Genomic DNA, 24,792 nt, shown 5'->3' with positions numbered 1-24,792 from the left:
CCGAACACTTCTCACACTCATACAGCCAGTACAATTTAGGTAATTTGCAGAGAGTACGTGACTTAGATTCCGAACAGTCACAGACAAACAGATTATCATACAGTCCTTAACCTGTTCAGACATTCAGAGACGAAAATTTTGATTACAAGCACTTTCTGTCCGTTAGGAAATTTAAGGTATTTAAAAATGACAGAACACAGATTCACCCTTTGGATTGGATACAACAATTTAGCTTTGCTTTTCCACCAACTTGGCCCGTGACACACAAACTTGAATTTATTTGCAGTTTTTTGGAAGGCGAACCGGCAACTCGTATGAGACCGATCGCGAGACAGTGCTACTCGGTAGAAGAATTTCAGAATGCCTTCCTGTCAGCGTGTTGGTCGAAGACGACACAGCGCGGAATCAAGGATCAATTAATTAGCTTACCAAATTATGAGAACTCAAATTTTCCCACTGTCACGCAATTTTTTGAGCACATGGTCCAACAAAACCAATACTTAAGTGAGCCATACAGTGAATCAGCACTTATCCACTTATGTATTTCTAAATTACCACGAACGTTAAGAGTATCGCATTTAACAGGTCAGCAGAAAGAAAATATTTCGGCATTCAGAGATCTATTACAGCTTTTGGAAGTTCAGCAATCAGACTATTCCTTCATTACCAAAAATTTTTCACATCATAACCAAGGCAAACAAGCATACGGAAATTACGATCAGCCACGCTATTTTAATAGCAAAGGTGATAGACGGTCCAGGAATGACAACCACCAGAACTTTAAGAACAGACAAAATTTTAATTATCAGTATCCTCAAAGTTATCAGCAACAGCAAAGACATTTCGGCAACAATAGAGGCTTTTCCCCAGAACATCAGCAAAACCAGTCGGTTAGTATACCTAACCAACAATGTAGTCTGCAAGGTCAACCAAACTTTAATGTTACGCCGCCTACACGTATAGCGTCGGCTCCACCAAATAGTAACGCACAGCAACAAGGAAATCGCTACGTACAGAAAACACACCATTTCAACTCATATCGCAATGCGCCGTATAGCAACGATTATTATGACAGACGTAAAAGTAATGAGCACAGTTTTCAGCGTAACAGTCGGTCTTACCAGCAGCGAAATCATCGGCAACAACAGATTATCATGAATGAACCAGACAGTAGATATCATCCCCAACGTAATACGTCAGGGAGAAATAACAGAACAGTACAAATAGTGGAAATGCCACAGCATCCTCCCGCAAATAACAGCACGTCAGATAGAATTTGACTAGATACAGCACAGATTGAACCTTCCAGCGATGTAAGCAATACTTTTGATACACAGACTCTTGTTCACGAAAATGTTATTACTTTTGACGACATCCGAGACACTCTTTTGCATGAAAAACCAGTTATTCAAAAAACCATTTCCCACCCTGTCATTGAAGTAAAGATTGGATCATCCACATTTTCGGCCGTAATCGACTTTGGATCACCTATGTCAGTTATAAATGAGGAAACTTTCAACGCTTGTAACAAAGAGAATACTTATCCTACATTACCATTAGGCAAAACTAAAGTAAAATGAACAGTATCTGGTAAAGGAGTAGATGTAAAATTACAGACACACTTATCATTTTGTATTGCAGGTCATACGTTCCACTCAAATTTTTGGATTGTTCCCTTATTGACAGCAGACGTTTTTTTAGGTACGAATTTTTTGGTACAACACGGCGCAATTATTGACTTTCAAAATTCCTATTTAATGTTAAAGGATGAAAATGTACAACTGGCATTAGATTTTCAGCACTCTTTATCTCCATAAGAACAAACAATTAATCGGACAGAGGTCATTTCTGCATCACGTAACATAAACTGTCATTCCACATTGTTCACAGATACGTTCGTACACAACTATAATATACCAGACGAAGCCGACTATGACGTTATGCAAATGATTTCTGATTAAGTTAAACAGAGCAGCGCAAATACAGACGACGAACGTACGCAACAACGCAAAATTCTTTTACAGCAAGCTCCAGTTTTTGACAACATCCCTGGTACTATGTCCGGTTTCATGTATGAATTTCAAGTTAAACAGCACGACACGTTTAAAGCCAAACATTATCCCATTCCGTATATTCACAGAGAACAGGTTAAGAAAGAATTGCAAGCTATGCTTGACCAAGGTATTATTGAACCAGCAGTTAGTCCGTACATAAACCCACTCCGTATCGTTAAGAAAAAGGATGGCTCACTTCGCCTCGTACTTGATTCGCGTCACATCAATGACATTATATTAATAATGGTTTTGAGAATGGTTCGAAGATCGCCCAAAAACACTAGAAGAACTACAGAAATTTCATGGTACCGCTGTTTATTCCACATTAGATTTGAAATCGGGATTTTGGCAAATTCAGCTCCATCCGAACTGCAGAAAGTACACAGCATTTCTCTGTTTTGGTGACTGTTATCAATTTTGCAAATTACCGTTCGGTTTAACAATTTCTTCAGCAGCATTTATTCGCAGTTTGAATGCTATACTTCCGACAGAACTTAAAGACCGAATCATAACATATGTAGACGACATCCTTATTGCAGAAGCTAACTGGTCTGAACACAATTTGATTCTGGAACAGCTGTTGCAAACTTTTCGTGCACGAGGACTGACAGTTAATCTTAGCAAATCACACTTTGGCAAAACTTCCATACAATTTCTTGGACATGTAATTTCAGCAGAAGGCATTGCACCTGACCCGGAAAAACTTCAAGCTTTACCTGACATTACTGTTCCAACGACGAAGAAACAACTACGCAGCTTTCTGGGGTTAATTAACTTTTTCCGTAAATTTATTCATTACTCTGCTTTAGACACCCCTAGATTATGCCAACTGACGGGTAAAAACACTATTTGGTCCTGGGATACCCAAGCGCAGTCAGAATTTGTCAATCTGAAACAAGCTTTGTTGAACGCACCACTTCTATCACACCCAGATCTCACTAGAAATTTTTCCTTTGCCACCGACAGTTCTAACACAGCTTTAGGCGTACACATTTTTCAGGAAATTGAAGAAGACGGTAATACAGTAATTAAAAACATCGCTTTTGCAAGTCGCGTTCTGTCACCTGCTGAACGCAATTATTCTGTTACAGAACTTGAAACATTATGTGTTGTATGGGCATTTACCCGATTTAGGCATTTTCTTTATGGAAGACATACTACCGTTTACACAGACCATAGAGCTATCCAGTTTTTACTTTCCGCTAAATTTACACATGACAGATTAAGCAGATGGAAACTGTATTTACAGGAATTTAATTTTACAATTGTTCACATTCCCGGTACACAAAATATTGTAGCAGACGCACTATCCCGTTCTCTCTGCAACAATCAGCAAGACATCGCAACCAACTTCTGCCAAGCAAATTCTAGCCTCATGTATATTCAACAAGTCGCATTTGAAAACTTCATTTCATCGTCATTACGAGACATAGCACAAGATCAGAGTAAAGACAACGTATGGAAAGAAATTAAACACCTTTGGCAAGATAAGAATAACGTTACCATTAGAAACCATTACACGGTACGCAATAACATTCTGTTTCGCCGCTCTCACCCCGACGGCAACAACTGGTTATTATGCATTCCTGACGAACTTGTTAACAAATTAATTTGGTATACTCATTTAAGTTACGCACCTTATGGAGCCAGGAAATGTGTTCTTATACTGAGACAGAACTGTTATTTTGCCAACATGGAGAAACGTATTCGACGATTTTTAGCGTCATGTAAAATCTGCCAGAAAGCTAAATCAGACACGACTTCACATATTCCTCCGTTACATCCCATTGTACCTGTTAAATTGAGACACATGGCCGCCGTAGACATTTTTGGACCGATTCCCAGAACTAATAGAGGTTTTTGCTGCATATTTGTCGCTGTTGAACTCACTTCGAAATTTGTTACCTTCCCCCCGTTGCGCAAAGCTACTGCTAAATCTATTTCGAATGCATTTGTAAAACATTTTTTATTTCATGTAGGCCATGTATTGAAAGTAATTTCCGACAGTGGACCACAATTTTGATCTGCGATATGGACACGTATGTTACGAGCTAGAAACATTTCTCCGATCTATATAGCCAAGTATCACGCTTCTTCGAACCCTTGTGAACGACTGATGAAAGAAATTGGTAAACTGTGTACAATGTACTGCCATAAAAGACATATTGATTGGGATACACACATACTCTCATTCCAGGGTGTAATTAAGTCCATACCAAATGAATCTACTATGCTATCTCCGACTGTTATATTGAAAAATGTTGAACCACCTAACAAAATTAAAGAATTAGTATCTTTTCCTTCATCTCGTCGACTACGTCACCATGAAATAATTGACATTGCGCTCAACAACATCAAACATGCCGCAGAGCGTCGGAGACGACAGCACAAACAGGTTTGTACACGCCGTGACTTCCACATTGGACAGAAGATATTAGTACGCACGCATTATTTATCCAACAGAGGAAAGAGTAGATGCAGTAAATTTGAACTTCTATACGCAGGTCCATACACAATTCGCAGCATTCCTCATCCCAATGTGGTACATGTTGAAACTTTGAGAACCAGAAAAAGAGGGGCAATCACCATATTTCCAATATTAAACCCTTTATTGAATGAACATACTTTACGATTTATCACACTGTACCGCCATTTCCTGATATTTATACGACCACTCACGCAATTATATTTATGTGACTATTTACTGATGATTATCATATTTTTTCCTGGCAAGTGCCCGGCACGGTAAGGTTAGCAGGTCGCTTTTCTTGTCGTTATATATCAGACCATGCACATTTTCGATTTTTTGTGTATGTATGATTGTTTTCCTATCGAAAGAAGAATTTTTGTCTGTATGCACTATGAAATCTTTAAGATGTAACAAACTACAGTTGACTTTGACATTTTTCCTTATGATATCTCAACATCTTGACTATTTCACATTTTTTGCTACTACCTTATGATACTGTGTGTGCATTTTTTGCACTTGAAAACTGTCTATGTTTTTAACCTAATACGTTTTCTGTCATGATATTTTGCCTATACTAGATTTTTTTTTATCTACATTATGATACTGTGTATACATTTTTTGCACTTGAAAATTGTCTATGTTTTTGACTTAATATGTTTTCTGTCATGCTATGCTGTATGCTTAATTATATTACTAGAAACAAGTTTTCATTTAATGGGTATATGAATTAAATGCAAGATATTAATCCATATTCATCATTTTTCAGAAAGCAATACCGTGTAAAAGAAATGAATTAAACAACCACAGTGGTTTACTAATGAAATGGAAATTTTACCATCAGAATGAAGGAAAGAAAATGCAATATATTGTCATGAAGAGTAAATGGATTAGAATTAACAAGCATTAACCAGAATATACTGTACACATCGTATGATAGCAGTCTTGACTAATTATTTTTCTTTCAGAATACAAGGCGATTGATGCAGAAAGTGAGACAGAACTACAGATGTTAATTTTAGTGATGAATTATGCTAGAAGTAAGAAACTTTATACTATATGAAGTAATGAATGATAATGAATAGTTGTATGAAGTAAATTGTACTATGAATATGCATAATGAAGTGTCTATTTTTTGCAGATGATAATAAATGATGATGAATAGTTATACACTCCTGGAAATGGAAAAAAGAACACATTGACACCGGTGTGTCAGACCCACCATACTTGCTCCGGACACTGCGAGAGGGCTGTACAAGCAATGATCACACGCACGGCACAGCGGACACACCAGGAACCGCGGTGTTGGCCGTCGAATGGCGCTAGCTGCGCAGCATTTGTGCACCGCCGCCGTCAGTGTCAGCCAGTTTGCCGTGGCATACGGAGCTCCATCGGAGTCTTTAACATTGGTAGCATGCCGCGACAGTGTGGACGTGAACCGTATGTGCAGTTGACGGACTTTGAGCGAGGGCGTATAGTGGGCATGCGGGAGGCCGGGTGGACGTACCGCCGAATTGCTCAACACGTGGGGCGTGAGGTCTCCACAGTACATCGATGTTGTCACCAGTGGTCGGCGGAAGGTGCACGTGCCCGTCGACCTGGGACCGGACCGCAGCGACGCACGGATGCACGCCAAGACCGTAGGATCCTACGCAGTGCCGTAGGGGACCGCACCGCCACTTCCCAGCAAATTAGGGACACTGTTGCTCCTGGGGTATCGGCGAGGACCATTCGCAACCGTCTCCATGAAGCTGGGTTACGGTCCCGCACACCGTTAGGCCGTCTTCCGCTCACGCCCCAACATCGTGCAGCCCGCCTCCAGTGGTGTCGCGACAGGCGTGAATGGAGGGACGAATGGAGACGTGTCGTCTTCAGGGATGAGAGTCGCTTCTGCCTTGGTGCCAATGATGGTCGTATGCGTGTTTGGCGCCGTGCAGGTGAGCGCCACAATCAGGACTGCATACGACCGAGGCACACAGGGCCAACACCCGGCATCATGGTGTGGGGAGCGATCTCCTACACTGGCCGTACACCTCTGGTGATCGTCGAGGGGACACTGAATAGTGCACGGTACAACCAAACCGTCATCGAACCCATCGTTCAACCATTCCTAGACCGGTAAGGGAACTTGCTGTTCCAACAGGACAATGCTCGTCCGCATGTATCCCGTGCCACCCAACGTGCACTAGAAGGTGTAAGTCAACTACCCTGGCCAGCAAGATCTCCGGATCTGCCCCCCATTGAGCATGTTTGGGACTGGATGAAGCGTCGTCTCACGCGGTCTGCACGTCCAGCACGAACGCTGGTCCAACTGAGGCGCCAGGTGGAAATGGCATGGCAAGCCGTTCCACAGGACTGCATCCAGCATCTCTACGATCGTCTCCATGGGAGAATAGCAGCCTGCATTGCTGCGAAAGGTGGATATACACTGTACTAGTGCCGACATTGTGCATGCTCTGTTGCCTGTGTCTATGTGCCTGTGGTTCTGTCAGTGTGATGATGTGACCCCAGGAATGTGTCAATAAAGTTTCCCCTTCCTGGGACAATGAATTCACGGTGTTCTTATTTCAATTTCCAGGAGTGTATAAAGAATATGCTAATAAGAATAATGAAGTTTTTGTTTGAAGATGATGATAATGACGAAGTTTATATGTTTACTGCTCTTTGGTCTCAGATTCTCTTCTAGCTTACATATCGCAGGCAGCGCGTGAGCAATCCATCGAAATTACATCTGCTCGACTGCGCTAGCAACAAATTCTTTCATTATGGGCCTCTTACAGGTTCCATTCTGCTTCAGTAAGCATGTAGAAGTGGGAAGTTTGGTTCTGAGGCCCTTCGATGCGCAATCCAATGCTACAGGCGGGAAGATAGAGAGGTTTCGTTTGTGACTGCCCTGCACAGTGGAAGCTAGACCGAATGGCTTACACCTAAAGAGAGGAAGCATAGTTAGGCATAAACTGCTGACTAAGCGATGTAATTTTGTAGGGTCGGTACTTAATCAATCCGTGCTGTTTGTCTGTGCAGCCCTGAACCATAAACCTGTCTGCACGTTGGTTGGCTCTGGGAGTAATGGTTCCTTGATGGGTTACCAGTGGTACCTAAACAGCTGTTCCGTTTGTAGGCTTTCTCCTCTGCAAGCTAAGTCAGAGTGATGACGTGCTGTTAATAGGAAGATGTTACACTTTATCAGATATTGTGGGGGAAGTTCGTCTACACAAGACTTTTCGTGGCTGATTCAGATACTGATCGCTAAAGATCTTTCGGTTAGTTTGGTATTGGGCCATGATTGGATCCAGGAGATGGGATTTATTTTAGATTAGGCAGGTAAGGGCTTTTTCTTTAGGTTTCGTCACACCTGGATTGTGTTAATGTCAGATTGGAGCCGGAGAGTTCTGAGTTTGGCGTGCGGACGCCCTGATGATAATTATTTACCAGTTTCTAGATGTTACGACTAATGTATTAGGTGGCACCTGTAGAATCCGTTACAAAATACGGTTGTCCAAAGACGTTTCAGTTCTGCAACCTCCCTATCGGCTTTCACCGCCCAGGATGGAAGCGTTATGATGGGTGGTAGTCAAAATGCTGAAGGAAAGCGTTATTAGGCCGTCTACTTCCCACTGCGCCTCTCATAGGTTTTTAGTCCCTTAATGGGAGTCTGGGTATTATTTGTTTATAGGTTATAGACAGTTAAACCAGAATGTTCATCGTGTTACCCTCCATTCAGAGGCTGTTTCACTCAGCGACCGTTATTTTTAAATAATAGATTTCCGCTATCCGTTGTCCTAAGGAAATTTTATTGGCAGATCTAGATTTCAGCTAGAAACTAGCCATTCTCAGTGCACTATCATTTTTGGTCAAGGCATGTAACGCCTGTTGGTCGGGCTTTGTCCACAGTTCATTGAATACTCAACTGTGGACAAACCCGACCAACAGGCGTTACATTCATTGACCAAAAATGATAGGGCATTGAGAAAGGCTAGTTTGTAGCTGAAATCTAGATTTGCCAATAAGAATTCTAAAGGACGACTGATAGCTGAAATCTATTATTTACAAACCAGAATGTCATCGTGGAATCAGTTCGCCTGCTGGACTTGTATGATTGTTTTACCTGATTTGCCAGGGTTAAAATTTTCACTGTCCTAGATCTTAACCAGGCCTATTATCTTGTGCCCCTGACTGGAGATTCCAAGCCTGTGACTGCTTTTTGCATCGACTGATATTTGTGTGAATTTAACCGAGTTCCGCCTGGCCTGTCCACGGGAGTAGTCGTTATTTTACTATTACTGGACAATATATTGGGTGATCAGAAATATAAATCGGTTTCTGATTACCGTGACGATGTGATAGTTTATAATGCCGTGTTCGAAAAATAACTTCAACGTTTTAAGCAGGTGTTATCCGTTTTCGTGCTGCTGGGCTCACAGTTACGCTATCCAAAATGTGTCTTGCACGCAAGGTAATTTCTTTCCTGGGGGGCGTCAGCCGATAAGTATCGATCAAGAAAGGACGAGTGATCTACATGAGTTTTCCCAACCTGTGACCAAGAAGGGAGTTTCTCATTTTATTGGGAAGACTAATTTTTTTCTTAAATCCGTACTGTTTTCGCTCAATTGGAGGCTCCGTTGAACCACTTACGTAGGAACAACGAGATGTTCAAATGGAGAAAATTGCAACAGTCAGCCTTTGATGGCGTTAAGACTGCCTTGGCTAACCCACCGTTTCTGGTTCTTCCTGATTTTCAAAACCCTTTATTGTGCAGACAGATGCTTCTAATTTAGGCTGACTGCCGGCCGAAGTGGCCGAGCGGTTCTAGGCGCTTCAGTCTAGAACCACGCGACCACTACGGTTGCAAGTTCGAATCCTGCCTCGGGCATGGACGTGTGTGATGTCCATAGGTTAGTTAGGTTCAAGTGCACTACTGGTCCTTAAAATTGCTACACCACGAAGCTGACGTGCTACAGACGGAAGAAGATGCTGTGGTGTACAAATGATTAGCTTTTCAGAGCATTCACACAAGGTTGACGCCTGTGGCGACACCAACAACGTGCTGACAGGAGGAAAGTTTCTCACCGATTTCTCATACACAAAACAGCAGTTGATCGGCGTTGCCTGGTGAAACATTGTTGTGACAGCTCGTGTAAGGAGGAGAAATGCGTAACATCATGTTTCCGACTTTGATAAAGGTCGGATTGTAGCCTATCGCGATTGCTGTTTATCGTATCGCTACATTGCTGCTCGCGTTGGTAGAGATCCAGTAACTGTTAGCAGAATATGGAATCGGTGGGTTCAGGAGGGTAATAAGGAACGTCGTGCTGGATCCAAACAGCCTCGTATCACTAGCAGTCGAGATGACAGACAGCTTATCCGCATGGCTGTAACGGACCGTGCAGCCACGTCTCGATTCCTGAGTCAACAGATGGGGACGTTTGCAAGACAACAACCATCTGCATGAACAGTTCGACGACGTTTGCAGCAGCATGGACTATCAGCTTGGAGACCATGGCTGCGGTTACCCTTGGCGCTGCGTCACAGACAGGAGAGCCTGCGAAAGTGTACTCAACGACGAACCTGGGTGCACGAATGGCAAAACGTCATTTTTTTCGGATGAATCCAGGTTCTGTTTACAGCATAATGATGGTCGCAACCGTGTCTGGGGACATCGCGGTGAACGCACATTGGAAGCGTGTATTCGTCATTACCGTACTGGAGTATCACCCGGCGTGATGGTATGGGGTGCCATTGGTTACACTTCTCGGTCACCGCTTGTTCGCGTTGACGGCACTTTGAACAGTGGACGTTACATTTCAGGTGTGTTACGACCCGTGCCTGTATCCTTCATTCGATCCCTGCGAAACCCTACATTTCAGCAGGATAATGCACGACCGCATGTTGCAGGTACTGTACGGGCCTTTCTGGATACAGAAAATGTTCGACTGCTGCCCTGGCCAGCAAATTCTCCAGATCTCTCACCAATTGAAAATGTCTGGTCAATGGTGGCCGAGCAACTGGCTCGTCACAATACGCCAGTCACTACTCTTGATGGACTGTGGTATCGTGTTGAAACTGCGTGGGCAATTGTACCTGTACGCGCCGTCCAAGCTCTGTTCTGGTCAATGGTGGCCGAGCCACTGGCTCGTCACAATACGCCAGTCACTACTCTTGATGGACTGTGGTATCGTGTTGAAGCTGCATGGGCAGCTGTACCTGTACTCACCATCCAAGCTCTGTTTGACTCAATGCCCAGGCGTATCAAGGCCGTTACTACGGTCGGAGGTGGTCATGCTGGGTACTGATTTCTCAGGATCTATGCACCCAAATTGCGTGAAAATGTAATCTCCTGTCAGTTCTAGTATAATATATTTGTCCAATGAATACCAGTTTATCATCTGCATTTCTTCTTGGTGAACAAATTTTAATGGTCCGTAGTGTATATTGCGGAATAATACATCTCTTAAGTCATTTACGGGTTTATTTTGGTAAACAAGTGCGTTACCCTGCCATTCATGTAAAGATAAGTACGTTGTGTATTCCTGGCCTTCGGTTCATAGCGACAATGAGAGCCGCAAGTACATTTTACCGGTAGCCGGTGTTCCGCTGCGATGCTGGTGTTGACCTTGAACGCGCGGGCTGACATGTTTCAAATGCCAATCATTTCTGTAGAACATACTAATGTATATGTCCTGTGAATATGAACATCCTGTCTCTAATCCTTCAAAGTGTTCTTTTTTTCTGAACATGAGTGTACCACGCTCTTTAAAAGCTTTAACTAGAATTTTAAAAAGAAAAAGTAGCTGCCGACAGTTTATGGCGAACAGCTCTTTCCCATAATACACTGTGTTGCCAGCTAATACTAATTGTGATACATATTAATATAACATCTAAAAACTTTTTAATGCACGTACGTAATGTTATTATTTTCATCTCACTCTCCCAAAAAACAGAAATTCTACAATTATATTGTCATGTATTGAAATAAAAGAATATTCTCATTTTTATTATTACACAGGTGCCGCACAACCATGCAGTCCTCGACAAATTTTAAATTTTTTCACTCACAGATGTCATCTGCGTCGTCTGTCGCTGTTTTCTAAAAAGTTCTAACTTTCACCGCAGGATGGCAGTCGCATCACCGGCTCAGCGCCACTTTCTGGTGATCGTAAAAAAAGATATTTATTTTTTTGCTGCATGAAAACGTAAAAAAACGGAAATTAACTTCTACTCGCTACGTTTCAGTGTAGCTTAAAAACAAATTTAAAGTACTTTATATTCTGTTTTGGAGCTGAGAAAAGTACCGGCATTTTCTTATCGGCGATAAATACACCTAGCTTACGAACGAAACATGCTAATCCTAACAGTGAAAAATCTTTATGAAACAGGAGGCACAAATGGGACAAAACAAGTGCGCTATCGTCTGCAGTCGTTCTTAAACCTCACCACAATAATGCTCCACGGCATTCACTTCTCATCGATGTCTGAATCAGAACTTTTCGCACTCACTATCGCTCAGTACTAGTTCCAACTCTGCATCAATGGACGGCCCTACTTTTCTCCAGCTCTACGTTATGGTAGGGTTCCCGACTTCAAGATTCAGGCTTCATGCTCGTGCAGTTTGGAAAACAACATCACGTACATTTATTGCTTTCACGCTTTAAGCATAGCTTAAGAAGAGTCGTTTTCACATTCTTTCAGCAAGGAGATAAGAAATGCCCGTCGATAACGACGTTCAATTGATTCCAAAATTCCTTGCTGCATGATCTGAATCAGGTCAGTCATACTGGGTAGAAGAAAGAGTAGATTGCATACCATCGGAATTTAGTCATATTAGAAGATGGACCGTTGTCAGTTGTAAGGATACATTTCAATGGAAGCTTGTTCTTGGTTCAAAAATGGTTCAAATGGCTCTGAGCACTATGGGACTTAACATCTGCGGTCATCAGTCCCCTAGAACTTAGAACTACTTAAATCTAACTAACCTAAGGACATGACACACATCCATGCCCGAGGCAGGATTCGAACCTGCGACCGTAGCAGTCTCGCGGTTCCGGACTGAGCGCCTAGAACCGCGAGACCACCGCGGCCGGCGCTTGTTCTTGTTCAGCTCATTTCTCAAGTACAAATTTTCATGAAAAGTGTGTTTCCGTCGCTATGTTGAAAACAAACTGGATGTAGGGATTTCTCAATTACCGTGAACGACAGTATGACTTCCATTTGCGTTACAACACTCCATTACTGTTACGCGCTGTCCCTGTCGTTTGTACCGACGCGCCTGCCTCTCATTCTTGGCAGCTATTGTTTTTTAATGGTCAACAGCAAGTACAAATTTTAAAAAAATGCTTAACATTGTGTTGTCTGTAATGATAAAGGAACACATATACAACTGAATTAAGAAAAATACAAGCAAGTGTAATAACTGTGCCAATGCTCTCGACTACAGGAGTTGGAGTTGGCCAACTCTTTGTTAAGGAATATTGTTGACAAGAGGGAAGGCTATACAAACTCTAGAAGCTGCATTCTTTATTCAGTATTCATCTTTTTAAAACGTCGCTGCAGTGCTCCCCATTCACATATGTTAGAATTTTGAAATATTGCCACTGTACAGATCTCTCTTCAAGAGAGTAGATTGCAAAGCATTCTCTTCTTAACACGGCCTGCTTCGAGTAATTATTGTTGCTAATGTTAACTAATTATTACTGTTAATGTTAATAATTGTTAGTGTTGCCGTAATGAAAAAGCGTTATCTCCAACTAAAACCACATCTTACAGCATGCCGAGTGTTCTCGATTGTAATGCATGCAATGTGACATGTAATTTCAGGTCTGGCGACAGTGCTTCATGCATTACAATATTCCTTATCGCATAATTAACTCTATTTAGAAGAAACGTTAACAGTTCTGGTGACTTTCTAAGATACTTAGAAGAACTTCTTGGGTCTCCCATTACAAATTATTTCAGCAAGGGTGCTGAGCAACCAAGCTGACGTCTTTTCTTCATCCAGTCACGAATCGAAACTCGTTTCTTATGCAGCGATTCCAATGAACAAGCTTTAACTCACAGCTCATGCTACGTGCAGCTGCCAACACTTTCATTTCAGACACGACTCAGGAACTCGCAAAACGACTAAACTGAAGTATATACTAATTCCATCACAGTTCCGCCTAACGCGATCAAGGACGTGTCACATGATGGGAAAGTCGTCACACCCCCCTCTTACACCGGTATTACACTAACATATGTCTTTGTCAACGTCGATATGTCAAATATTTATGAGAAATTTTATTTATGTCAAATATGATGGCGTAATAGGGAACTTCGTGACATTTCGCCTGTCGTCGAATAAATATGATCAATTCTAGGCCTCGCTGTAGGTTTAATCATGAAAGTCGCTTGTCTTCTGTTCAGTGCAATGTGAAATGTTACCACTCGGAGCGCTAGCATCGCTTCAGCGTTCTGTCACCAGTAGTGTGTTTGCAAACATGGCTGCGAAGTTTAATTCGAGTATGCCGTCAACTACAAAATTAATAGAAATGTATGAAGCTGATGAGGCACTTTACAACGTGAGGCACCCCGAGTACAAAAACGGATTAATAAGATTGGAGAGCTACAAAAAAATTGCGGAGGTCATTAGCCGTGAGATACGGCCCAGGTGCACGGCTGACGACAAGAAGACAATGACCCCCGCTCAAGTTACTCTCACAAGAAAGCACAAAAGTGAGTATCGACATACGTATTTCATTATATAAATTTTTTGTGCTCTCCAGTCTTCTTAATCTACTTTTGGACTCAGAATGCCTCACACTGTAAAGCGCCTCATCAGCTTCATACATTTCTATTAATTTTGTAGTTGTGGGACACAATTTGTAATTATTACTTTGATCTACAGCAAAAATAATACCCAAAGAACATTAATTTACTTTCAGATATTGGCCCTTTACTGCTTTATAAATTACTTCACACGTTTCAGGTATTGTTTTAGCTAATGTGCACTGTGCCGGCCGGTGTGGCCGTGCGGTTCTAGGCGCTTCAGTCTGGAACCGCGTGACCGCTACGTCGCAGGTTCGAATCCTGCCTCGGGCATGGATGTGTGTGAAGTCCTTAGGTTAGTTAGGTTTAAGTAGTTCTAAGTTCTAGGGGACTGATGACCACAGATGTTAAGTCCCATAGTGCTCACAGCAATTTGAACCATTTTTTGAATGTGCACTGTGGTATTCGAGTCCTGTACTGTAAGCTAGAGTAGCTCTCTCCTGTAGCAAGAAATCGGAGTGTTACTGTGAACCAGTCCTCTGCAGATATAGCAGTTCTTAAGTGAGTATTGAGCTTTGTGATTTGACGAGACACTTCACTGAGCAAATACTGAAATGTATGCTCATCCATTCTTAAGTAATTTATGTACAACTTGACGTCCTCCACTAGAAGTTCACGTAACAAATTTTGTTGAATGCTTTTATCGTCTCGAGTTTCACCTAGATACGTTTCTCCCCCCCCCCCCCCCATCCAAATGCGCACACAATGCACTTGTGGTACATGCAACTGTTGGGCGTAATAACACGTTGTTGTTGTCAGTCATCTTGAACTTTGGCGAAAAGTATGATGACACTGTAATATCCCTTTTTAGCGCCACACCAGATATCTTTGTCAAAAAAATTTGACGAATATTTAATCATATCTTTGATGTTTTTATCCAAGACATATGATAGTGTAATACCAGCCTTGCTCACATTTTACGCCTTCTCCTTGTTTTGGCGCCTCTGCTCTGCGAAGGAGGCCACAACGGAGATACCCAGCGTTGAATTCATTCAGTTTCCTTATGTGTGACGTCTCCGAAGATTTCAGAAACAACGTCTCTCAGAATAGATACAAAAAGGCCTCAGAGTGTGGCATTGAGAGTGTCAATGAAAACTCTTTCCTTGGGGCGTTGGTTCCCACACATTCCGCGGTCAAGATGACAGTTGTCAATGCGATGAGCAACAAGACCACATTATTAAGAACCTTCGACGCTGTTGGCATCCCCGGACGTTTCAACCCCTCTCTGAAGACGTTGTAGCGCTGCGTCTTCGTTAAACGTCATCGCACCCCTTTTGAATGCAGCGAGACCGCAATTTTTGCTCTCGTGTACATATTGTAACCGCTTTTGGATCGTTCAAAATACTTCGACAAAATTTGAACGAGAGATGAAACAGCAAAGAGTTCTTAAGCATTTTCTGCCCTTCTGTTTGATGTCCCTCAGTGCCGTGATCAAGGAGGGTTGCGACATTGACATACATGTAAATACAGCAAGAACGGTCCCTCTAAGACACCGCAGTTTGGCAATACCCTCGGTGGCACCCGCTCACATTTACTGAGAATTTGAAAAGTGAGCCTTGACAGAGAAGGTCTGAGAAGTAGAGCTCGCCTGCAGACAAGTAGCTACCTTCAGAGCGGGTTGCCTTCCTGCAGGCGCATAGGGCTACTTTGTAGGTTTTCTCTGTAAAGGCACATTTTTAAAATTCTCAGTAAATGTGGACAGCTGTCACCGAGGGTATAGCCAAACTGCAGGGGTCTCAGAGGGACACTTTGCTGTTGTATTCATACACTCCTGGAAATGGAAAAAAAACACATTGACACCGGTGTGTCAAACCCACCATACTTGCTCCGGACACTGCGAGGGGGCTGTACAAGCAATGATCACACGCACGGCACAGCGGACACACCAGGAACCGCGGTGTTGGCCGTCGAATGGCGCTAGCTGCGCAGCATTTGTGCACCGCCGCCGTCAGTGGCAGCCAGTTTGCCGTGGCATACGGAGCTCCATCGCAGTCTTTAACACTGGTAGCATGCCGCGACAGCGTGGACGTGAACTGTATGTGCAGTTGACGGACTTTGAGCGAGGGCGTATAGTGGGCATGCGGGAGGCCGGGTGGACGTACCGCCGAATTGCTCAACACGTGGGGCGTAAGGTCTCCACAGTACATCGATGTTGTCGCCAGTAGTCGGCGGAAGGTGCACGTGCCCGTCGACCTGGGACCGGACCGCAACGACGCACGGATGCACGCCAAGACCGTAGGATCCTACGCAGTGCCGTAGGGGACCGCACCGCCACTTCCCAGCAAATTAGGGACACTGTTGCTCCTGGGGTATCGGCAGGACCATTCCCAACTGTCTCCATGAAGCTGGGCTACGGTCCCGCACACCGTTAGGCCGTCTTCCGCTCACGCCCCAACATCGTGCAGCCCGCCTCCAGTGGTGTCGCGACAGGCGTGAATGGAGGGACGAATGGAGACGTGTCGTCTTCAGAGATGAGAGTCGCTTCTGCCTTGGTGCCAATGATGGTCGTATGCGTGTTTGGCGCCGTGCAGGTGAGCGCCACAATCAGGACTGCATATGACCGAGGCACACAGGGCCAACACCCGGCATCATGGTGTGGGGAGCGATCTCCTACACTGGCCGTACACCTCTGGTGATCGTCGAGGGGACACTGAATAGTGCACGGTACATCCAAACCGTCATCGAACCCATCGTTCTACCATTCCTAGACCGGCAAGGGAACTTGCTGTTCCAACAGGACAATGCACATCCGCATGTATCCTGTGCCACCCAACGTGCTGTGCTCTAGAAGGTGTAAGTCAACTACCCTGGCCAGCAAGATCTCCGGATCTGTCCCCCATTGAGCATGTTTGGGACTGGATGAAGCGTCGTCTCACGCGGTCTGCACATCCAGCACGAACGCTGGTCCAACTGAGGCGCCAGGTGGAAATGGCACGGCAAGCCGTTCCACAGGACTACATCCTACATCTCTAAGATCGTCTCCATGGGAGAATAGCAGCCCGCATTGCTGCGAAAGGTGGATATACACTGTACTAGTGCCAACATTGTGCATGCTCTGTTGCCTGTGTCTATGTGCCTGTGGTTCTGTCAGTGTGATCATGTGATGTATCTGACCCCAGGAATGTGTCAATAAAGTTTCCCCTTCCTGGGACAATGAATTCACGGTGTTCTTATTTCAATTTCCAGGAGTGTATATGAGTCAATGTGGCATCCCTACATGATCATGGCATAGGGTGGGGGAGGGGGGGCGGCGTGAAGGAAGAGGGCAGAAAAAGGATAAGCACTCTTTACTGCTTCAGATTATATTCGAATTTCCTCGAATGATTTTCAATGGATGCTAGTGATTCCAGTATGGGCATGAGAGCAAAAACTACGGTCGCACTGTGATTTCTGAATCAGTGAGGACGCAGCCCTACAATGTCTTTAGAGAGCATTGAAACCTCCATGGGTGTCAGTAGCGGAAAGGTTGACACGGACTGTCGTTTTGACTGCGTAATGTGCGGGAATCAACGCCCCAAGGAAAGAGGTGGTTTTTTTGACACTCTTTAAGCCACCCTTTGAGGCCCTTTTTTGTCGATTCCGAGTGGTACTGTGTCTGAAATCTTCTCCTTGGTCTCCCACGAGGAAACCGCGAGATTTCAACGCTGGGTGTCGCCATTTGTAAATTTGTGGTAAGGTCTTATGGGACCAAACTGCTGAGGTCATCGATCCCTAAGCTTATACACTACTTAATCTAACTTAAACTAAGTTGCGCTAACACACACACACATGCCAAAGGGTGGTCTCGAACCTCCGATGGTTGGAGCCGCGCGAACCGTGACAATGTTCCTGAGACTGCGCGTCTACCCCGCGCGGCTCAGTCTCTAGGCGTCAAACATCCTCTGTTTGGCTACAGACCTGTTTACATGTATCTGCACATAGGTTGTCATGTTTCCTCACTGTAGTACGTTCCATATTTAAAGAACGGCTACCCTGTGTGGCGGTGTTGCCACTCTGATCTCCATCGCAGAGGTGTCGAAAGGAGTCAGATGTGAGTAAGAGGCTTTGTAACGACCCTCCCATCGTGGGACACGTCCACTGTGGTGTTAGGCAGAACTGTTGTTAAATTTGGTGGCCCACCTCACACGTCACACGAACCTGAGTTCTGGTCATTGTTTCTGAAATGTCGTCAAACCCGAGGATGACATCGCAGGGCGCCATGCTTTTGCACCATTATAGAGGAAGGTTGTAGATATCTTTTAGCCCAACTCAAAGTCCTGTGTCGCAATGGAAGTATATTGTGGGGTTTCGGAAAACTGATCTTTTAATTCTGTTCTGCGTTGTATGAGCAGCTACGTCCAGTTCTTCCATCTCCCTCATTTGCATAACGTTCCTTTTCCCAACCCCTTCTCTATTTGGTTTGCGTACTGTCGAATAACATCTTTGTTTCATGGCATAAGAAAGTAGCTCTTCCAACACTGTACTCAGCAGCAATGCCTTTGTACGAAGAACTTCAGTTCAACTTAATGTAAATGCCGAGTTTCTTTTTGATGTGCAGCGTAACGTGTTTCCTTTTAGCAGCCATGATGCTGAACTGTAAAGGGTCACCGTTTCAGTCATGTGTAGCATTCTTGTACATTGTAATTAACTGACATCTGATACTTCATTTTTTTCATTTATGTCCTAGCCGGATTATGGAGAGGCCTGACTACTGGGGGTAAAATTAGCGAGTGTTTAATGAGTTTGTTGCACACGGAGGGGGAATATTTGCCTTTTGATGGCACAGGCGCTTTGGGGTTAGAGATTGTTTAGTGAAGTCTCAAGGACTGGCAGGGAGTTCTGCAACGTTGTGGGCCATGTACAGTGGGGTGAGCCACTGAGACTTAATGAGAAGCAAAGTAGGCAGTTGGCTGTTTCTTTTACTGAGTGTATGTTAGTTCACTATGGACTACACCTGGGTTTGTGCATTTCAGAGCCAGAATAAGCAAGTAAAAAAGATTTTCGCTCAGTGTCACAGTTGAACGTCAGAGGTCCCAAAATCGCTCTTTCAACCATGAAATAGCTCCAGCTCTACCTTGAAACTTAAAAACGGCGGATGCGGTGTTATCCTTACCTGTGGTAGGGAAGCGTCTGCGTGGGACAGTGTTTAGAAAATGAGCTGCTTTTCTCACTGAATATTCTATAAGCAAGACATTAGGTGCACTGACATGTCCAATTTCGACATTGCCATACTGAAATAAGAGAGCGATCAATGAGAAAACTCGCAAGTGGCGATGAAGTCCACACTTATCAGAAATACGAGGGCTGCTCAATAAATGATGCAACACATTTTTCTGGAAGAGGGTTGCTTTTATTCAGGAATACACCATATTACTCCCCACTGTTTTGGCTACAAAAACTCTATTTTACAACTTATCTCTGTTAAATGCGACCACCTTACGCCACCTTCATGGGAGATCTTGTAGCCGACATCTGTGACCGAGCGGTTCTAGGCCCTTATGTCCGGAACCGCGCTGCTGCTACGGTCGCAGGTTCGAATCCTGCCTTGCGCATGGATGTGTGTGATGTCCTTAGGTTAATTAGGTTTAAGTAGTTCCAAGTCTAGGGGACTGATGACCCCAGATGACCTAAAGTGAATGCTTGAGTACCACTCCTCCGCTGTTCGATCGTGTGTATCGGAGAGCACCGAATTACGTAGGGATCCGAAGGGAACGGTGATGGACCTTAGGTACAGTAGAGACTGGAACAGCACATTACGTCCACATGCTAACACCTTTTTATTGGTGGTTTCCGTTTTCAATTACGGAGTGGAATATAGTGTGTCCCGACTTGTCAGGCCAATAGATGTTCAATGTGGTGGCCATCGTTTGCTGCACACAATTGAAATCTCTGGCGTAATGAATGTCGTACACGCCGCAGTACATCTGGTGTAATGTCGGCGCAGGCTCCCACAATACGTTGTTTCATGTCCTCTGGGGTTGTAGGCACATCACGGTACACATTCTCCTTTAACGTTCCCCACAGAAAGAAGTCCAGAGGCGTAAGATCAGGAGAACGGGCTGACCAATTTATGCGTCCTCCACGTCCGATGAAACGCCCGTCGAACATCCTGTCAAGGGTCAGCCTAGTGTTAATTGCGGAATGTACAGGTGCGCCATCATGCTGATACCACATACGTCGACGCGTTTCCAGTGGGACATTCTCGAGCAACGTTGGCAGATCATTCTGTAGAAACGCGATGTATGTTGCAGCTGTTTGGGCCCCTGCAATGAAGTGAGGACCAATGAGGTGGTCGCCAATGATTCCGCACCATACATTTATAGTCCACGGTCGCTGTCGCTCTACCTCTCTGAGTCAGCGAGGATTGTCCACGGACCAGTAATGCATGTTCCGTAGATTCACTGCCCTGTGGTTTGTGAAACCCGCTTCATAGGTAAACAGGTAGAACTGCAACGCATTCTCTGTTAATGCCCATTGACAGTATTGCACTCGATGATTAAAGTCATCACCATGTAATTGCTGATGTATCGACACATGAAACGGGTGAAAGTGGTGACGATGCAGTATGCGCATGACACTACTTTGACTCAGTCCACCGGCTCTCGCAATGTCCCGTGTACTTATGTGTGAGTTCATGGCAACAGCAGCTAACACACCAACTGCACCCGCTTCTCCTGTGACGGGCCTGTTACGGACCCGTTTGCGTGCTACGACCATACCTGTTGCATACAGTTGGCGGTAGATGTTTTGCAATGTGCGGCTCTTTGGATGCTCTCTGTCCGGGTACCGTCCTGCATACACCCTGCAGGCTTCAGCTGCATTTCGTCGACACTCGACCGCGCGAACCGTGACCAAGGCGCCCAAGACCGCGTGGCTCAGTCGCTAGGTGTGAAACATTCACTGTTTGGTCACAGACCTGATTACATGTCTCTGCACATAGGTTGTAAGGTTTCCTCACTGTAGTACCTTTCATATTTAAAGAAAGTCTTGATTCTAGTTACTTACTTCTGTCTCCACTTGCTTTAATCATTATCTACATACTTCGATCACTGGGGGTCATAACGTTTTAACAGATAATATTTGAGTAAATGTGCAGATGTTAATGTTTACAGGTGATGGTAAGCAGGAAACCAATTACGACAAGGTCACTGATCTTTCTTCGTTGTAGTGATAAAATCTTTTTTATAAATTGTTTGATTACACGTTATATTTGATTATGACTATGTCCTAACTGAAGTGTACGTGATTTTGATCGTCTAACTGAAGAAATGGGTAATTATTAACTTCCATTTTTTTGAAATGACAAGTGCTCATTTAAACGTTTTCTTTTCCAGATCTTGTCGCTGACTGGCGCCATCTGTTTTCTGGTCTCCCAGAGTTTAGCAGCAGCGTAAATGATGACTGGACAAAAGATGTCAGTCATCTTCTCGAGACCAATTACAAGATCTTAGCAGACGCCAATCACGATGCTGTTACACCGCAAGACGCTACATTAACAACTGGTGACTCGAAATTAGACAGTTCGGAGGAAAGAAAGAGAACTAAAGACAACAAAGAATTTAAGAAAAAACATAATGTGTTGCACCACTTTTTTCCTGTATTGGAAACGAACCTCACAGTGATAGGACCAACTGACTTAAGCTCACAAAAGCCAGATCACACTCCTACGCTGTTACTGAAGAATAGCTCAGACCATAATGGAGAGGAAAAAGTTAAATCCGAATACGGTATTCTCACAATACTGCTTCCGTTTAGGATAGAAAAATATGCTGAAAAGAATGGAATACCCAATCACGACAATGGTGGTACTTCTGCAGCTCTCGACGATGACCAAGGTATGGAAGAGAGGGGTCTAGAGCTAAAGAAAGAAAAGTTCAAGTCATTCAGGAGAAAGAGAAATGTTTCGAACGATGAAAGTGAAACAATGGAGTCACGGCTATTATCTGCAGATAATGAGGATGAAGATGAAAAGTCCGTCTCTGACGAATCTGAAAAGTGGAGTAGTCCAGAGAAGAAAGAAAAGAGGGACACTGGAAGCCTCTCAGTCGAAATCACTACGCCTAATCCTAAAGCTAACGTTTCTAATAACCTCAATTACACCAGTGGGAGGTCAGAAAACAACACCGATGACTCGAATAAGATAGCGATTTCTCGAAACCTGGACATGCAAGCGACGACTTCATTACCGCCTTGCACGACCACCAAAAATGGCAGCAGAGAGTGCGGAAACAAACACGAGGAACCGAGAGAGGCAACAGAGTTGAGCGTGAAGTACTTAGGGGAAACTACTGACGGAACAGATGGACCGATGAGAGTCGAGGACGACTTTGCCTACATTACAGATACACCAGAAATTCATCTGAGCGGAGACAGAGACACTGTATCTGGTGAGATTGTATCAGATCCAGGAAAAATTATTACTCTACACTGGACTCTCAGATTTGAGCCAGAAGACAGCTCTTCTGCGAGTGGGGAGCACCCTCACCCTCCAGCTGATGACGGACGTGACGTGTTCGAACAAAATGTATACGTGGATCAGGATGGTAGCCCTGGACACGGACATACGTCAAACTTTCCCGAGCACACGAGAGTTGAAGGAGACTCTTCAGATTATTTAGACCAGCTGCCCCTGCCATCTGGGGCGGCCCAAGAGTTTCCATACAAGCAAAGTGCAAGGCCATCCTCAGTTGGGGAATACCCATCTACAGACCAAGTTATAGTTCCTGTTGTGGAATCGCTTTACCCGCCGCCGATTTCAGAGGCGCTTCAGCACGAGTTGGAGTCACAGTCTGGAGTAGTTCTCCCAGAAGATGAACTGACGGATGGCCTAGTTGACATGGAGTCGGAACATGGAATGCCCTTTGTTGATACTTCTGAAAAAGAACCACTTCATCCCGATACCTCGTATCTTCCATCTCTGGAAGAGTCAGTTGAGATGGAGCCCGGACTTCCAGCGTCGTTTGCGGTCACATCAGTAGAAGAACCATTTGATGCTGATACCATGTATATCCCGTCATCGCTGGGAGAGCCAGTTGAGATGGAGCCCGGACTTCCAGTGTCGTTTCCGGACGCATCAGTAGAAGAACCACTTGATCCTGATACCACGTATATTCCGTCATTGCTGGAAGAGCCAGTTGAGATGGAGCCTGGAATTCCAGTGTCGTTTGCGGACGCATCAGTAGAAGAACCACTTGACCCTGATACGTTGTACATCCCGTCATCAGTAGACGAGCCAGTTGACATGGTGCCCGGACTTTCAGTGTCGTTTACGGACGCGCCAGAAGAAGTACTGTTTGATCCTGATACATTGTCACATACTCAGTCGTTGCTGGATGAGATAATTGGCACAGAACCCGTACTTCCAGTGTCATTTATAGACGCGTTAGAAGAAGAGCCATTTGATCCTGATGCGTTTTACATTCCGCCATCGCTGGGTGAGCCAGTTGACATAGGGCCCGTACTTCCGCTGCCATTCATAGGCGCGTTTGTAGAAGAACCATTTGCTCCTGATACATTGCATATTCCGTCATCGCTGGGTGAGCCAGTTGACTTAGGGCCCGTACTTCCACTGTCACTTAAAGACGCGGCAGGAGAAGAAATATTTGTTCCTGATACATTGTCACATATTCCATCATCGCTGGATGAACCAGTCGACATTGAGTCCGGATTACCAGTGTCGCTTGTGGATCTGCTCGCTGGCTTACCATTCAGAAATCCGTCATCGCTGGAAAAACAATCAACCATTATCAATGACGACAATGGGCAGGGCGCGGAACTACAGCAGATCATCGATGAGTCAACAGGCGGACAGTTTGATCCTGCTGCAATGTCGCTTGAATATTTACCTGCCTATGGTGAAACTGGTCTAGAAAGTTACGTCGAAAAAGACCATCGTGATCTTATCGACAGCGCGCAAGGAGCTCCTTGCCGATGTAACGAAGTCGTCGCTCGCAATTTCAACGATCGACCCTGAGACTGAGAAAGACAACCCTCACTGTCGTGATAACAGTCATCGATGGGTGGGCAGGAAATGGAGATACCTAGGAAAACTTATACAGGACATTCTACATAGGAGTTTCCTAGCAGGGTCCGTCTTACTCTTATACACGTGAGGCATCATAATTCTTCGCTGAAATCTAAAATACGACCTCTATGAATTTTCTGCTTTAAAATGTTCTCAGATCGTCGAAGTTTATTGATAAATACGAATTTAGTAAATTTTTATTGCTCCAACTATAAAAGTTACAGCATTTATTTTTAACTTTCCCTCCCGTCCGTTCCTCAAAGCATTACAAGGAAAAATGTCAACAAAACTGCCGAATGTCACAAGCATCAGTATATTAAGTAGGCCTATCCTCAGCGTTCATCGGGCTTCTTACAGCTGACATGAAACACTCCCATCTTATTTCATACTTAAGCACTGAGCATATTGCCCTGAATAGCAAACAAATATTATCTGTACCGATGGAATATTTAATCCAGAACCAGTTG

At 44.2% G+C, this 24,792-nt stretch overlaps 1 protein-coding gene across 2 annotated transcripts in view; it reads left to right on the top strand.

Annotated features, from left to right (window-relative positions):
- The window catches only part of LOC126336140 (uncharacterized), a 78,443-nt gene extending 53,901 nt beyond the window's left edge, over positions 1-24,542 (top strand). The window contains exons 1-2 of one of the 2 annotated variants that reach the window (XM_049999631.1): positions 13,977-14,229; positions 21,636-24,542. In XM_049999631.1, the coding sequence (XP_049855588.1) occupies positions 13,995-14,229; positions 21,636-24,274 (2,874 nt within the window). In that variant the 5' untranslated portion in view covers positions 13,977-13,994 and the 3' untranslated portion in view covers positions 24,275-24,542. Of the gene's footprint in view, positions 1-13,976; positions 14,230-21,635 lie in introns of those variants that run through there. The other variant, XM_049999632.1, reaches the window with a different exon arrangement.
- Positions 24,543-24,792: the final 250 nt, after the last annotated feature.

This window comes from Schistocerca gregaria, chromosome 2 (assembly GCF_023897955.1).
Source record: "Schistocerca gregaria isolate iqSchGreg1 chromosome 2, iqSchGreg1.2, whole genome shotgun sequence".
Lineage (NCBI taxonomy): Eukaryota > Metazoa > Arthropoda > Insecta > Orthoptera > Acrididae > Schistocerca > Schistocerca gregaria.
Note: the sequence above shows the minus strand (reverse complement) of the source record. Positions and strands in the feature narration are given on the sequence as shown.